General features: G+C 31.6%; 1 protein-coding gene across 1 annotated transcript in view; it reads right to left on the reverse strand.

The window, feature by feature from the left end:
* The window catches only part of LOC123668453 (circadian locomoter output cycles protein kaput-like), a 71,896-nt gene that overhangs the window by 15,144 nt on the left and 38,912 nt on the right, over window positions 1-17,840 (reverse strand). The window contains exons 3-7 of the mRNA XM_045602187.1: window positions 17,352-17,506; window positions 12,390-12,577; window positions 12,138-12,303; window positions 7,757-7,988; window positions 1,306-1,556 (exon numbers count right to left, since the gene is read on the reverse strand). Coding sequence (XP_045458143.1) covers window positions 1,306-1,556; window positions 7,757-7,988; window positions 12,138-12,303; window positions 12,390-12,577; window positions 17,352-17,506 — 992 coding nt within the window. The remainder of the gene's footprint in view (window positions 1-1,305; window positions 1,557-7,756; window positions 7,989-12,137; window positions 12,304-12,389; window positions 12,578-17,351; window positions 17,507-17,840) is intronic.

The raw sequence follows: 17,840 nt of genomic DNA on the forward strand, positions 1-17,840 counted from the left end.
TAAATGACATAAAAAACAACAACAAACAGAGGAGGTTCTCAATTTGACTGATTAAAAAAAAAGCATGTTATCTCAGAACTTTTGACTGGGTAGGCCGATTTCAATGATTCTTTTTTAATTGTGTTTAGTGCTTGTCAAATAGATCCAATAATTTATTATGTTTGAGATAGTGCTTGTTTATCTGACGGTTAGACATCAAAGAAAAGTTTACTAGTCGAAACTATAGATTGAAAATTCAGCAATATAAAATCTAGTAAAAAAACCAAAACTCGAAATATAAGCTAACAGAAAATTGTAATATTGTTTATGAACTTGCTAAAGAAATGCTAATGCTATTCACTAAACCTTCAACTTAATACCTACTGTTTACGAGTCGGATCGGTATCGGTATCGGATCGGTCGAGTGTCGTGCTAACAAATTTGAATAAAGCCAGAGGTGAGAACTAGTGACTACAGTCATTATAAGTAAAGTGGAAAACACTGCTACTGCTGAAATAGACAATGTTAAAAATTCAAACTCAGTGCTACATTTTAAGACACCAGAAAAAAAAAACAAAAACAAACAATGCTTCAAAACTTGTTTGATAAAAATGTATATGGTAACATATATGCGATACATAATATGGTAAAATGTATAAGGTATAACCTAACTATGCCAGTTATAACTTCAGTAATATCATTAGCTAACAATGGTGACATTACTGACAATGACAAACATATTACTCAAACTGTTAATAATCATGAGTCACCTTGCTGTGTGGTTATGGCATTAAGAATATAGCCACCCCCTCACTTCCCGTGAGTGTCTTAAGAGGCGACTAAGGGATAACACAGTTCCACTTCCACCTTGGAACTTAAAAAGCCGACCGATGGAGGAATAACCACCCAACTGCTGGCTTTGAAATACATAGGCCAGAGATGCGCAGCAGCGTCTTCGGTGCGACAAAGCCAGCCCTACGGTCACCAACCCGCCTGCCCAGCGTGGTGACTATAGGCAAAACACATGAGTTCACTCCATTTTTGGTGCGAACTTGTGGAGGCCTATGTCCAGCAGTGGACTGCAATAGGCTGAGCTGATACTGAATTGATTGACAAAGTTCTTTAGATAAATTTTCTAGTCTAAAGACTATAAATAATTTATCTTCTTCTAGATTAAAAAGAAGAGTATAGTGCTAGTTACGCTTATAGACTACGGTAACTGCATACCATCATGTAGACCAAACCAATCTTAAAGTTTTCCATCATAGTGGTAAAAAAGGACAACATGTATTCAAATGAATTATTAAATAAATAAAATTTAGATACCTGAGTCGTATCATCATGGAAATCTCGTGGTTCCCCATTGTTAATCATCAAAGTAAACTTTCTCTTCATCAAATTTATCAGGTGTTTTCCTTCTTCTTCTTGGACCACAGTGTTCGTGCACACGAAACTCGTCACTGCTTTCGTGTCCTTATCTACGTCAAGTTGACCAAGTGTCCTCATGTATATAAATTCTCCGTTTTTCGTCATTAGACGGTAACAGGATTCTCCAAACAGGCGACGTTGGTCGTACACTGGGAATATTCAACAAACATGATATATTCAATTCTAAAAATATAACAACTATAACTGTATAAATTATAAAACAAGAAGTAACGACAAAATTGAAACTCCAAGTTTCAGACTCCTTAAAGTAAACGCTTTTCAAGGTTATATGTGTTCACGTGTATAACGAAATCCCTCAAACGATTTTACAATTGTCAGAATATAAATTTGTAAGTTTTAAAATAGTTTCAGAATATTGTGTTAAGAATAAATTAATAGCTAAAGCGTATATTTCGGAGCAAGATAATACTAAGATAAAGATATATGTGTACATTGACATTGTATTTCATGCAAGATATGACTAAAGTAACTGTTGAGTTCTAGAGTATCTACATTCCAAATCGGTTTTTGATTTATAATAACTATAATTAATTAATTAAAAAAACATATAGAAAAAAAATAATTAAGTGAGAAAAATAAATAAGACCTACACAAAACGTATTGATCGTTCTAAGTATAGCTAAAAACGAGACGATTAATCAATATATTTTGTTCATAATGAATTATATTTCAATAGGAATATCCTATTATAAAGAAGGGGAAAGCAGGAAAAATTTATTTTTATGTATATACTGTCGTTTTAAAAGTGTCAATCATTATATCAAAGCTATTGATTAGAAATATGTTAATATGTGATTTAGTGTTTTTAAAAGTTATAGTTTTGTGGGTTGAAATTGTAAATAAAAATTAAATAAGCAGTTCATCTTTCAATTGGAATATAATGTTAAAAACAAGGAAAAAGTTAAGGAAGCTTATTTCAAAAGGTATTAAAAATAATTAAGTGTATTATTATTTAGATGTGAATTGTAAACATGTATAATATTGTAAAAAAACGACATGATAGACAATTATTATGAAAGATACAGATAGGAAGGGCTTTTTATTAAAAGTAGTGGTGGCCCAGAGATCGAAATTCGATCACAATTAAAAAATTAAAAAAAAAAACCAAAAAATTATGAAAATAGAGAACCCTTTTTAAAAATTTTCAATTTGACTACAGACTGACAATCAACAAAAGAGTGTGTGTGTCAAATACATGGAAGTGAATGTAATGTTTTTTTTTAATGCTTTTATATATTTTTATGCATAATTTTTAAAAAGAATTAGCATTCTGCATTTCTTCTCTATATAAACTATAAGTCTACGAAATCTCATACTCCTCCCTCCGCGCTTTTTTCGTAAAAAATGGTACAAAGTTTTTGCTTCACGTATTAATCTTATATATAAAAATGAATCGCAAAATGTGTTGCTAAGCGCAAAACTCGAGAACGGTTGTACCGATTTCGCTAATTCTTTTTTTAAAATATTCCTTGAAGTACGAGGATGGTTCTTACGGAGAGAAAAATTCTAAAAAAAAAAAAAAAAATTTCCTGAAAAAGTCTAAAAACAACACTTTTCTATACTCCCATACAAAAGATTTGTGATAATACTTAAAAGTCAATTTAAACTTTAATACCATACGATAAAGTTTGTGTTAGGCGATACGAAGTTCGCCGGGTCAGCTAGTCTATAATATAAAAATGAGTCGCTGAATGTGTTGCTAAGCGCAAAACTCGAGAACGGTTGGACCGATTTCGCTAATTCTTTTTTTAAAATATTCCTTGAAGTACGAGGATGGTTCTTACGGAGAGAAAAATTCTAAAAAAAAAAAAATTAAATTTCCTGAAAAAGTCTAAAAATAACACTTTTCTATACTCCCATACAAAAGATTTGTGATAATACTTAAAAGTCAATTTGAACTTTAATACCATACGATAAAGTTTGTGTTAGGCGATACGAAGTTCGCCGGGTCAGCTAGTATATTATAGATTTTGTTAATTCGAGGATGACAAAGTTAGCGCAGAGTTTACATTCAACTGAAATTATATTTATGATCAATTATAATTCAAAATATAAAATTTTGATATTAAGGTATGAATAAAATCTCCAAAAATATTGTTAAAATTGGAATGTCTGTTTGTCATATTAAAATAACCGCTTTTTACTAAATGCATATGGATGAATACACGGTACATATACCAAAATAACATTTTTTTCCATTTTTGTCTGTCTGACTGTTTGTAACTGCTAATCTCTCTGAAACGATACTGCTGATACTAAACTGCTGATCTCTCTAAATCTCTGAAACGGCTGGACCGATATTGACGGGACTTTCACTGGCAGATATCAACAAGGAAGCCTAGGCAAGCATAGGTAAAGAATAACTTAGGCTACTTCTTTTAAAAATTTATTGACTGTTTATCTTAATATATATAAATCTCGTGTCACAATGTCCTCAATGGACTCCTAAACTACTTAACCGATTTTAGTCAAATTTGCACACCGTGTGCAGTTTGATCCAAACCGTGTTAACCTGGTGTTACCGTGTTTGTTTGGTTTTCAAATAAATATTTGAACTGCATGAGTCATTAACTAAATATGTTATCTTATCTCATCTTGTAGAAAGTTTTCATAAGATAATAGCGCAATTCAATGTATTTGTAATGATTGATATCAAAATACATTATTCCAGGAAGATCACTAATCATAATAATCATATAGACTTTAATATTTTATTTAAACAAAACCATTTTTAAGAGAGAAAGGGACATATAGCTGTGAGATATTACAGGCTGAATTTCTGTTTTTTAATTATTTAAACAAAAAGAGAGTTTAATCAAAATACAGTTAGGTACTCAAAGCACGAATTTTCAATTGACTATGTTGTTGGCAAGGCTAAATTACTAAACATACTTTAAGTTAGGTACAAATACTTTGTCTATTAGCTTCTTCATAATTACTAAATTATTGCAAAATATATAAATTACTTCTATTTAATAAACAACTTGTCTACTTTGTCAACTTATATAACGCATCATGGTAAACAGATAAGTATTTACGTACTGTTGAAGTTAATAAACAAATTTTATTTTTTATATGTCTACGTATGCACATGTTTATCGATTTACCTTTAATCAACTATTGATGGACTCTGGAAATTTCCAGTAATAGAATATAATAGGAATAGGAATAAAATAAAATTATCAGTACAAATAATATGAAGTTACCAAAATTTATTTTTTCCTCGAACTTTCGCTATTACAGCGTTAAGTTGAGGACTGACAGCTATGTTTTTTATATTTTTCACGGCGGCAGTGACTGGTAAAGAAGGTACAAACAATTTTAAACGAGGAACTGAGACATTTTAAAGTTTTTGAGACTTCGTTGCGACTTTCACTGATGGACTATCAATAAGAGGTTCTTTTATACATGTGCATAAAACCATATATTAATGTATATAATTATAATGAATTACTATTTATTATATACTTCGCCGATTAACTGTCACGCAGTTTGGCGGATTATGAATTGGTAAAGTATTTGGTCCAAATAAATAATTTATTATTTATTTATTTGAAACAGTATTTTATGTGCCCGAAAATTCTTTCAAAAACAAAAAAAAAAAAAAAATTCTGAAAACTAATTTCAGGTAGCTCAAATTCGAATTTGTTTTTTTTTTTTATCCATGTTATGTGTAACTCTATTTTTTACAAATTATTTTGCACTAAAACCTTCAAAAGAAAATAGTTTTTGTTTACTCAAGTGTTCCTTTATTATCATAATTTCATAATTTTATAAAACTCTATATGATAATTTCCTATAATATAATAACATATGATATTTTTTAAAATTTTAAATGAATAATATACTGTGACATTCTAAATCTCCAGCTATCAATCAACTTATATCACAAAACATAATTGAATTATAACAAGCTTTAGTACACACACTCTTAATAAAATTTCGCATCCTATTATAAAAAAATATTTCATTTATAAAAAAATGGGATTCTAACGAACAGACAGCAAAAACTAATGGTAAAATGGTTACTAATGCCGATGGATCTGTTCAACCGCATGTTTGCGTAGTTGGCAATGACCCTGCTTTCTGCTCCAGGATTTGTGAGTTGGATTGTCGCCCTAAGTCACAGTGTAATATTATATAATTAATATGTATTGTTTTGTTTAGTAATACATTTATAAAAGAAGAAATGCCATATCAGCCAGTTGTTATCTAAAATATAGTGCCTTACGAACTGAGGACGATCAAACTTATTAAAAAAATATCCAGATCATGAATTGAATACTAGTCTAATTACTAATTTCATTAATAAATAATTAATCGCAAGCGAACTGCATGATTTTTCGCAAATTATATCTTTATATAAAAGAAAGTTGTGCTAGTTACACTATTTATAACTCAAGAACGGCTGAATCGATTTGTCTGAAATTAAGTGGGGAGATAGCTTAGAACCAGGAGACGGACATAGAATACTTTTTATCCCGTTAAATTACAAAATTGCAGTTTTTTTCCGGAATATTCTAAACAAATAAATAAAATTGGAGTGTCTGTTTGTAATATTAAAAAAATGCTTTTTTCTAAATGCATATAGGTATACACGGTACATGTATAAAAACAACATGTTTTAAAATTTTTGTCTGTCTATCTATCTGTTTGTTTGTTTCGGCTAATTTCTGAAATAGTTGAACTAATTTTGACGGGACTTTCACTAGCAGGTAGCTAATGTAACAAGGAGGAACTTAGGCTACTTTTATTTTAGAAATTTATTTATTTTATAGCTCTGCGAACTGAACGATAAGTTTTTTGTTAATTTCCATGCGGACGAAGTCGTGTTCACAGCGAGTTTGTAATAAAACACGTGAAGAATGGAAATGTGAGAGATATGATAACAATTTGCATGGTGATATTGAGCCTGAGAACAAATAAGATAAAGAGAATGACACAAACTCACTTATTTGTCATTTGTAATGATTTATGTTGTGTAAATTATTTGTATTATTAGTTATGTTTGTGAAATATGTGACAAAAAACATTCAATATTGATAGAGTACAGGTGTATGTGAATGAATTTGAATATAATAGTTTCGTTCCGCACAAGCATTATGCCCTCATCTTTCTCTTTTCCACGATTATGTTTATTTGTTAAATCTTACACTTGATCCACAATATAATTTATAACTTATATGATCATGATTAACATGATATGATCTTTCGCATCGTCAGTAATAAATCTATATTGAAAAGTCTAGATTTTAATTTAAGATTACATCGAACGTTTGAAATGGCATTGCCGTAGTATATTTGACGATTTTTTGTTGTTATTCGCATCGCAACGATTTAAATTTTAATTGGTAGTTTCTGTTATTAACAATAGCTAGCTGAAATTTCATTTAAACTTCGCGGAAAACAAAGCGTGTCGAGCCGTATTGCAAATTGTTTTGAAAGCCAATACTCGAAATATGCAACTAGAAAATGTATTTCCTGGGAATATTGAGTAAAGCTCACATTTCGAATTGTTAGTTAGAGGTTAAATATTACCAGGTATTGCAACTGAAAACAGTTTTCAGCATTAATAGTAACTTATGTATAACTATCGCATTTTAACTACTAGCCAGTAATCTAAATATTACAGGTGCTAAGCGTTTTGTCCTTTACGCTTAACAAAATATATTAACAAAAAAAAAAAACAATTTTCACTTGGCTTCATATTGATACGATAGCATTCGATTAAAGTTCAAAAGTGAACATCAATCGCAGGAGCTTCACAAAGCAATTAGTCAACAGACGTTTCTCAAAAATTAGTTTGTAAATTTCCCTTAACGTCAAGTTTCATTCATTTTGCTTCGCTACAACAAGAGTTGTATTACAATTTAACAATTACATTATTTTGAGTATCCCTAAAGCGTTTCACTGCGTAAAATTTTGAGTTCATTTCTGAGTGTTATCATACGCACTTTAGAACATTTATTATTTACTCTTTAGAGGGAAATATTTGTTAATTTGAAGCAAATTAATGTGACTACAATTATGTGTGTCGAAATTATCACAAAATTAAACTAAGACTGAGATTCAAATTATCTCTAAAGTAAAAGAAGCAGTGAGGAAGAAAAATTCTAAGATAAATATGCTTTATTAAATATTACGCATAAAGTTTAAATAATAATTGCGCTCCGCTAACTTTAGCAAAGCAGCTTTTAAGATCCTGTTACTAATACGTAATATGTGTTTAGAATAATATATATATTTGAAAAAGATACAAAATGCTGTTCCAATATACAGACGAAAAGAATCGTAATGCTGTATAATATTATTGCAGTCTGTTACTTACTTTCTCGTAAAGCGATGATCACCCATCGTACATCGTCGCGATGCATGAAATTCATAGCGTTGACTCCTTTCACCTCGTGCGTCATGTAGCCGGTGACGAGAGCGATCCGTTGCTCACACTGTATTATTTCTCCATCGATGGAATGACGCGTACGGTATTCCATTTTAAAGGATTCAAGTCCACTCTCGCTTAAGAAAGTGTCGACATTGGGTCGTACCATACCTACGAACACCTATAACAAAAAAAAAAAAATGTACATTTTGTAATCAAGGTCGAATAGTTTTCTGTTTTACTATAGAATAAACTATAAGAAATTTATGATTAACAGTTTAGTTTCGATAAAGTATATGATTTGTATGTCCATATTAATTTTATTTTCTTTCTTATTCTTATTTATAAAATTCTCATGTCACAATGTTAGTTAACATACTCCTCCGCAACAGCTGGACCGATTTTTATGAAATTTTGTGTGCGTATCGGATGGGTCTGAGAATTGGCCACCATCTCATACACCTAAGTTACAAAAGGGGGGATTAAGGGGGTTAATAATATATATATATGGCAAAACAACGTTTCCTGTGTTATATAATAATAATATAAAAAAAAAGTATAATTTAATTCTCATAAAACCAATCAAAATAATAGATGGATGTAAGATCCTTAAACGTTTCCAGTATAAACAGTTAAATAGCCAGATTTTTCCTTGCAATAAATCGAAATATTACGAAACAATTAAATATATGTATCATTGAATATATTTACATACATTTAAAAATAAATTTTTACAAAGTTCGTGTTATTTAAGTGCATTTGTACTGTTCGGTAAAGATGCGCCTAACTGAGGGGACGTCGTCTCCCAACTCCCCCGTCGTTTGATACCCGTTCAAATAAAACAAACTGTTTTGAAATCGTACACGTTTCCATAAAGCAAAACATAAGGTCGTATACCTTTGAGCTAGAAGTGTTTACAGTGTATGTATATGTAACAAATATACCAATTTGAATTATACCAGTCAGTGATATACGTTTGATAGTATTAATTGCTTGTCACTGTGTTCTGAGTTTGATTAGGATTTACGTCTATGAGATTAGGAAATTGCCTTTCAAATTATGTACCAATAACTCGACGGACATATTTCGTACAAGAAAGGAAGATGTAGATGAAAAGCGAAAGTTAATTTTAATACATCCGATGTATTTGATGTGTCATCTTAAAAATATTGCAAGGAACTTAAAACATTATTTTACAATTTACAAGATACTTGTATTTTTTTTTTGTTAGCTATACAATATAAATATGTATGGTTGAAAGGTAGTCCTGTCAATATTTCAAGATATTTTTTGATACAAACCACCATTGTAGTTCCAAATACCTTGAAACTCGGAATATACGGACAATCAACGCCGTGTTGCCGCAGCGGTCACAACACTAGCTGTCATTAGCAGTTCCGAGTTCCCGCTCAAGGCAAATATTTGTATAGATCAGACCAAGGATCTGGACGTTTGTGCTTGTAAATTGTGTGTGTTTTGGCCCGCTTTACAGGAATAAATTCTAATAATAAGCGAATATTTTTTTTCGAGCTTAAAGCTCATCTTCAGCCGGTCTATGGATGATATCTTAAAAGATTAGTATAAATGATCCAAAAATGGACAAAGGCATTCTTCTATTCAAAGTAGGAGTATTTAATACTCGGTCCATAGAAAAGTATATCTACTTATTAGACTATCTCCTTACACATTTCCTAAATACCTTCTCCTGAATTTCTGTTTGGAAAGAATTATATTAATAAAGAAAACAATTTCATGTTTTTGATCTTTCACGATCACTTTTAATATTTCGTCCGTGACCGGAGCATCTGAAACCCACGCTGAAATATCGGAAAATTCCAAATAATAATCCCTTTAAGTTCTATGTAACCTACTTAAAATTGTTAGCGTAAAAGCATAACTCATGGAAAATTATAACGACTGTCGAAGGATGAAGCACGATCAGCAGACCAAAAAAGCGATGGATGGATTGTGTGAGTGAGGATATGAGTAAGAAAGGAGTAAGCGCTGAAGTGACGAATAATATAGAGGAATGGAAGAGGAAAACATGTTGTGCCGACCCTACATAAGTGGGATAAGGGCAGGAAGATGATGATGGAAAATTATAACGACTAAAAATTATAGTTATTATAAAGATAACGAACCAGAAAAATTAATTTAAAGTATTAAATTTATTGGATTCTTACCAACCGAAAATTTATTTCTTTAGTGATTATTTTTAATAAATGCCTAGCTGTGTCCTACGGTTTCACTCATAGTAAATGAACTTATCCAACATAAAAATTATTTTCAATTCGATCCAGTACTTACTGAAATTAGTGCGCTCAAACAAACATATTAGTATCAATAAAAAATTATAAAAAATTTAGTGTTCGGAGTTAATATATTTTCTTTTTCATAGTATTTAAGAATTAGAATAATGTTAAGGCTTTTATGATGAGCTTGACTTTATTAATGTTGTAAGAACTCTTACAAGTAATTCTCCTTTAATTAGTTATGCCAAGTACTTTGAGTTTATGTATTACGGAATGTACAAAACACGTCAAGCTGTATTAAAAATTGAATACAAGTGGTGTGTGCGGGTACAGTTTTCGTCTCACCGACTAATACGTAATGAGTTTACACATTTTAAAATTTTTTAGCACAATATTCTTACATAAAAGAAAAACCGAGAAAGCTTATCAGATCAATTATAAAAAATCCAGCAGATCGGATGTCTTACAAAATCGTTATGACCTTAATAGGCTAAAGTTAGATACTTTAGTAGTCCTTAGTCCTTCCTATGTTTACGAAATATTCGTCGACAAAAATTTTGTGCCTTCTGTGTGTCTACAGCAGTAAAGAATATAGCGACCCCCTCTCTTCTCGTGGGTATCGTAAAATACGACTAAGGGATACCACAGTTCCACTACCACCTTGGAACTTATAAAGCCGACCGACCGATGGCGGGATAACCATCAAACTGCTGGCTTTGAAATACACAGGCCGAAGACGGGCAGCAGCGTCTTCGGTGCGACAAAGCCATCCTGCGGTCACCAACCCGCCTGCCCAGCGTGGTGACTATGGGCAAAACATATTAGTACACGCCATTTTTGTCGTGAACTTGTGCCCATGTCCAGCAGTGAACTGTAATAGGCTGAAGTGATGTGATGTTTAATTTTTTTTCAAGAAAATCAATTTAACAACTCATTGCAAGCACAACTTTCATTATGTTTACTAACCGACTTTATTAATATATCAATTATATAGGAAGAGCTTCTCAATCTACTTTATTTTTAAGTGTATTACATTGCTGACGTGATTTGAAATTATTTTTTTTGTAATTGAAAAAAATCCTTGTGATTTTGCGGCCCACTTTCGTGTGTTCCCCGGGGCCATGGTCACCCCTGGCATCCCCCACGGTACGTCAATAGCTATAATGAAAATATCTCTATTTAAGTTGTTTACGATGCTCAAGAACTTACTCTTTTTGTTTACACATTTACGAAATGTATTTACAGAAACACGTGTAACATTTTATTCCCTTATTTTGATCCTAATGAATAAGTCGATTTTCTCTTCAATAACATAAAGCCTCTTATAATTTTAACGTCTTTTAAAGTAAAATATATACTCAAGGAATATTTTTATGCTATATTTAATCCTATTAAAAATCAGAAAAATGATTTTGCCTCTTTAGTAGAAATATATTTTAAGCGCTAATTAGTGAGGATTACTTTCCGATTAAAGTTCCGAGTTAAATCTTGTTTTTCTATAAAAAAAATTTATCACCATAAGACTTGTTTATTTTCCGTTGCAACTTGTCACAAAAATATTGTTAAACTGACAAAGTGTAAAAATTCAAAAATTTACGTTTACTGAGGTGTAATGATAATAAAGTTTTTGTATGTGGTGTATGCTTCGGCGTAGATTCATGTCTGATTAACTGGGAGTAAATATTTGTATTTGTTTCTGATCAGTGTATTTGCTCTTCCGGATATCTTAGTCTTGCATTGGAGAGTATGAAGAGCCACCGGTCGTGACAGTTATTATTTTTCAAGCTTGATAGGTAAATAATTAACAGGAAAGCATTGAAAACGAGCAACATTCACATTATACACTATAAAGTCTAATCTCCTTTCTAAGGACGATGTTTTTATCTGAGCTAAAAGAAGTTTATGTTATTTTCTAAAATCAAATTGTAAACCTATAGTCGGTACTGATAAACCGGTTACGTATTCGTAAATATATGTTTCTCCATATCCACAACAACTTCTGTGCTAGTGTGATAGTAATTTACGTATGTGTATGTTACTCTTACACACATTTCAATTATTTATATAGATTTACTTACAATGTCATTTCCGCTCGAAAATGGATTTTGTCTTCTGGATCGCACACGGCGCCTCATTTGGATTACTTCACCTGTTGCGCCTGCAGCGTCCGATTTACGGAGTGAGCCTTCGACATGACAGGTGACGTATTGTGCAGGCTCGGAGCGTTGATTCAACTTTTTGAATCTAAATTATAAGAGAAATATTAACTAAAACAGCTATACATATAATTTTTACATATGACATCTACGTTTAATTAATTAAACTTGTACCGTATAGTAAAGCTGCGTTTTTCGTTCGCAAGATCTTCTGCGACCTTCTTTTCTGCGCCATTTTCTTTAGGTATCATAAGTTGTCCGTTTGATGACAAAGTGCAAGATTTTGGGAACAGTTGCTCCGCGAGGAGCTGATGATCGTCTTTGTGAATGATACTAAACACGTTTTGACCAAGTAACTCGAGCTGTACAAAAGAATAATTATCCAATTATGTGTACATTTAATATAAAATACATATACATATAGAGCCACAAAACAGACACATTTTACTAGTTTTTTTTTTATAATTGATTACAATTTTATTTATATAAGTAACTACCTTAAAGCCAATATTGATAAACACATATAAACGTAAGTATATTTATCTAGCTGACCCGGCAATCGTTGTCTTGCCGCTAAACACTATTAAAAATAGGGGCTGATGGTAGAGGGTTGAAAATTTAGGGTTGTATGAATTTTTTAATGTTGTATCATAAAAAAATAGAAATTAAAAATTTTGTCAAAAAAAAAAAAAAAATTAGGGGTGGACTACCCCTAACATTTAGGGGGATGAAAAATAGATGTTGGCCGATTCTCATAGATACCGGATAAGCACAAAAAATTTCATCAAAATCGGTCAAGCCGTTTCGGAGGAGTATGGCAACGAAAACTGTAACACGAGAATTTTATATATTAGATTACTCTGTACATGCAAAATAATTACATTTATGTAGCGTTAGCGTAAAAAATAATTAAAATAAATGACCACGTTAGCTTCCTAAAGTAAGACTGATACAGTATATGTTAGCTTTTTGATTTTTGTAAAAACGGATTATATAAAGACCTGCTTGTAACAGACGGTATTCATTCCTTGATTTGATTTATTGACGGGAATCGAACCACGAAAACCGCTTGTAATGAAAAGCACTGCCAAATTCGACATCGGTTGTTATTGAAATTGACACCTAATTAGTGTAGCCTAGAAGCAAAGCGACCTTTCGAAATCGAAGCTTTAGTCCCGGTTGACATCCTTTGTTAGTTCATTTATACATTACCGTTATGCGACGTAAATACAGCCGTCAGTAACATTATACATTACATATTACATTGCAAGGTTTGTTTTTCAGAATTAAATACAATCTGGTCAGAAAAATGTGTACATATACAACTAAACTGTTTGGGGGTTGTTCGATTTCCATTACTCCCTATAAAACTTTAAGAAAAGGACCGTTATTCTTAATAATTGTATTGTTCTCAAAAAAAAAAAACTGCTTTAGATAATTAAGGATAACTCGAGAACTGCTAGTCAGGTCCCGTTCAAATTTAAGTGGGACCAACCATACGCCAAGCGCCAGATATCGAATAAAAAAATCTAAATAAGAAAGAAATTATTAAAATCGGTACACCGAATAAAAACTTAATAAAACGATCCTCCTCTTTTTTTTTTTTTTTTTTGAAGTCATTTAAAACTTATAATGACAATGTACAATTTCAATTTAAGGCAATTTAAGGTAATAAAATAGCTGCAAAAGATTTTGAATAAAAGTTTATTCGAAGTAAATTAACTATAATTCTCTTAGGGTACGTAGCTGTTTAGGTCATTCATCATCATCACTTCAGCCTATCGCAGTCCACTGCTGGACATAGCCCTCCACAAGTTCACGCCAAAAGGACTTGAACTCATGTATCCCATAGTCACCACGCTGGGCATGCGGGTCTGTGACCGCAGAACTGCCTTTGTCGCACCGAAGACGCTGCTGCCCATCTTCGGCCTGTGTATTTTAAAGCTAGCAGTTGGTTGGTTATCCCGCCATTAGTCGGCTTTTTAAGTTCCAAGGTGGTAGTGGAACTATGTTATCCCTTCTTCGCCTCTTATGACACCCACGGGAAGAGAGGGGTTGGCTATATTCTTACTGCCGTAACCACACAGCACACTGTGTAGGTACAACATAAAAAACAATACTTTGTTAATGTTGATCAGATTATTATCGTTCACCTAGGATAATGGAAAAGTCTAAGTCTAATCTAGACTATATTTTTTTTTCACTACTCTATAACACTGTACATGTTACATTTTACACACACGTTACATTTTACACATAATATGAAATAGAATTTTGATATATATATTTTTTTGTTTTGGTTTGTACAGCTGTATGCCAAAAGAGTTTTTATTCAAAATAAAAACAAAGACAATGTTTTAGCCACAATAAGCAGCCGTGGGCACGACGCAAACACGACAACTTACGAATTTTTTCTTAAGTTTCTATTCAATACTAACGATTTTTTTTTTTGATGTAACTCTAAGTGTAAATGATGTTCCTGAAACCGTGGCACGAGGACTACTGTTTTAACGATCAATATCGTTCTTATGGAGATTGATTGTTGTCTTTAAGGTGTAAGTTTATGTTCTCTCTACATTTATTTTCAAAGTTCTATCAGATAAAATTTCTCAATAGTTTGGAGATATATCAAAAGGGGTATTTGCTTATTGTATATAGCAGAAAAAATAACATTTTTCCTAAGCCTAGTGTAGAATAGAATACTATTTGTTTTTCAAAAAATTTATTCGTATAATCATTACCGATTAATTATAATCATTATTCGACTTATCTTATATTATGTAATTTTTGTCTGTCTCGAACAAACCTGTAGATGTAGTTGGCAGTGATTATACTTTGCGCTATAGCGATATGGTTTCGATTAACGCTTTGAATCTGAGCGCTTTTTATCAAATATATATATATATATATATATATATATATATATATATATATATATATATATATATATATATATATGTGTGTGTGTGTGTTCTTTAATAATATATTATATCAGTCAGCGGTTATTTATAACGTTTTAAGGTGACTATCTTAGAAACAGACGATTGCGAGTGCCGAATCTCAGTGGTGCCGAGTTAAGCTACGGCTCACGTGACTTGTTCATAAATCGAATCGTAGCAGTTTGCTACGAATCATGCTTGACGTCTGGATTAGCTTTTGTTAAGAATTTTCTGAGAAAATAGATCAAATATTTATTTCTCATAAAATAATTAAAATATGTACGAGAATAATTTATTTCGTAAAACTTTTAAAACAATAATGCTGTCTGAAAAAAAATGAACAGTCTAAAAATCCAATTTCATCACCCAAGCATGAAAATGTCAATAAGATTAAATATTGAGTACCCGTATTTATAACTACACTAGCTGGTACCCGCGACTTCGTCTGCGCAAGAATAGTAAGTACTTCGAGTAGCTTATTATCTTCTCAATTTCTATATTTACACAAAAATTCATCAAAATTAGTTTTACAATATAAAAATCAATTTGTTAGTACCAAATGTGTATTAGAAATATACCTACTATCAATTTTTACTGTATTTATGGTTCACTGTTTTGGCGATAATGGCTTACTCATAAAATATAGATATGGTAAAACCGGGAGAGATGCCGCAGTGAGATAGATGATTCATGTTCTAAAAACCTAACATCCCGAACTCAAAAATAAAAATTAATCGCATAAGTAGGAGTCGAAGTCATCCCGTATCTCGGATATCCACAGATATTCGTGTGGTAAGGACCCGTTTGGCTCGTGTGTGTAATTGTCTCCGTGGCGAAATTTACAAACACGTCAAAGTTTTAAAGGTTAGTATTTAAGGTTGTATAATTTTATATATAGTAATAAGTTCCGCTATATTTTTTATCACGTCTATATATTAGGTCATTAAGTCTGCATATAGTTGTAAATAGATGCTATTTTGTTTATAATTTATTTAAAAAATACGTGGGCATCTATCCCAATCACAAAGGATAGTTGCCATGATTTTTTGAGGTATAGGTGCCCTTAGCGGCATCTATTCCTTTCCTTCCATTCACCGTATACAGAGTAAGTTTATATGTTTAATTTTTTTTGTGTCTGTTATATTTTTTATGTATTTACGTGTATTTATGTTTGGATGTTTTACTGATTCTAGCAGAACTATGCCACGAAAATATAAAAGAAAGGAAGGAATGCGAGCTCGAGTATGTTCTTGGACTATAGAAAACCTACAGTCAGCTTTCGATGAGAAAGTGTGATTGTGCAATGTGCATGTTGACACTTGATATAAATATTTTATACCAACAATTAACAATTTATACTTTTGTTGAACCAATGCTTGTAAAATTTAAGTAAATATATATAGAGTTTCAACATGAGATATATATATATATATCATGTTGAAACTTAAGAATTTATATTTTAGTTAAACAAACGCTTTCAAAATTTAATTAGGTATAGTAATTTGTGTGATATGCAATTATATTCTGATTATAACAATTAAAAGATTTAAAAAACCCAAAAATGTTTTTCATTACTATGGCCCATAAAGACAATCGATGTTTTAAGAGTAGAACTACCTAACATTTGGTTTGGGTTTTTCGTTTACACGGCTTAAAGGGCATCTATCCTACTCACTATTTTCATGCTGGGGCAACTATCCATATAGGTAGGCATCTATCCTCAAAAAAAAGGTTCACGAAAATCTAATTTCTGCTAAATCTGCATTGGATAGGTTAAAAGAAAATAATAATAATTCAACATAAAGGATTGAGCTAGCTATATTAATAAAAAATATTCGTATAAAATCATATTTTTAAAATTAGGTGGCTATTTCAAAAAGTGAGGCATCTATCCCGGTTTTACCCTATATGCTGACTTTTTTGTAGGACTAATTAAGATAAACTCTACAGTTTAGCGCACGCTAGAATAGCTCGCAGATGGCAGATTTTTTTCCGACTTACTTGACAATTATCGTTATATTGTGGAAAATTCACACAAGATCTTTAAAAATTATAGCCTATGTGTTATTCTAATGTACAAGCTATATTATTGTAAGCTTTCATTAAAATCCATTCGGTAGTTTTTGCGTGGGTCCATACATCCATACATACAAACTTTCGCGTTTATAATATTAGTAGGATACTTATTATATATTACCTCAGTATAACCCAAGTACTCTTGTATATTAGGCGAGACGACCACGATGAGCCCTTTATACGTAGTAGTAATGAGAAAACCTTTAAGATTTTTCAACAAAGCACTCGTGAACCCAGCACTGAATTCGGGTCCGCGGTCTATGCTGTTCCCAAATACTGTAACAAACGTGATTATTTTTCATATGCTTAAATTGGATTGCTCAGTAAAATATTAAAAAAATGAATATAAGTTAAGGGGTATTTAACTCTTCTTCTTTGATGTATTCATTAATGGTTTTTAATGCTGCAGAATTTAATTTAGAAATTCGTCCAGATAGCTGTAAACTAGTTCGTAGAACTTCATTTCATGGCACAAGAGACTGACTTTGAGCACTTTTGAAATAAGGGAAGTATTCTGGTGAATGCGTAACGAGAGCGTTACTAAAAGTGTGAAAGGAAGTTGAAAATAGGAAGAGAGAGAGAGAGTTACGTTTCGTAAGATTTACATCAG

The sequence above is a fragment of the Melitaea cinxia genome, chromosome Z (assembly GCF_905220565.1).
Source record: "Melitaea cinxia chromosome Z, ilMelCinx1.1, whole genome shotgun sequence".
NCBI lineage: Eukaryota > Metazoa > Arthropoda > Insecta > Lepidoptera > Nymphalidae > Melitaea > Melitaea cinxia.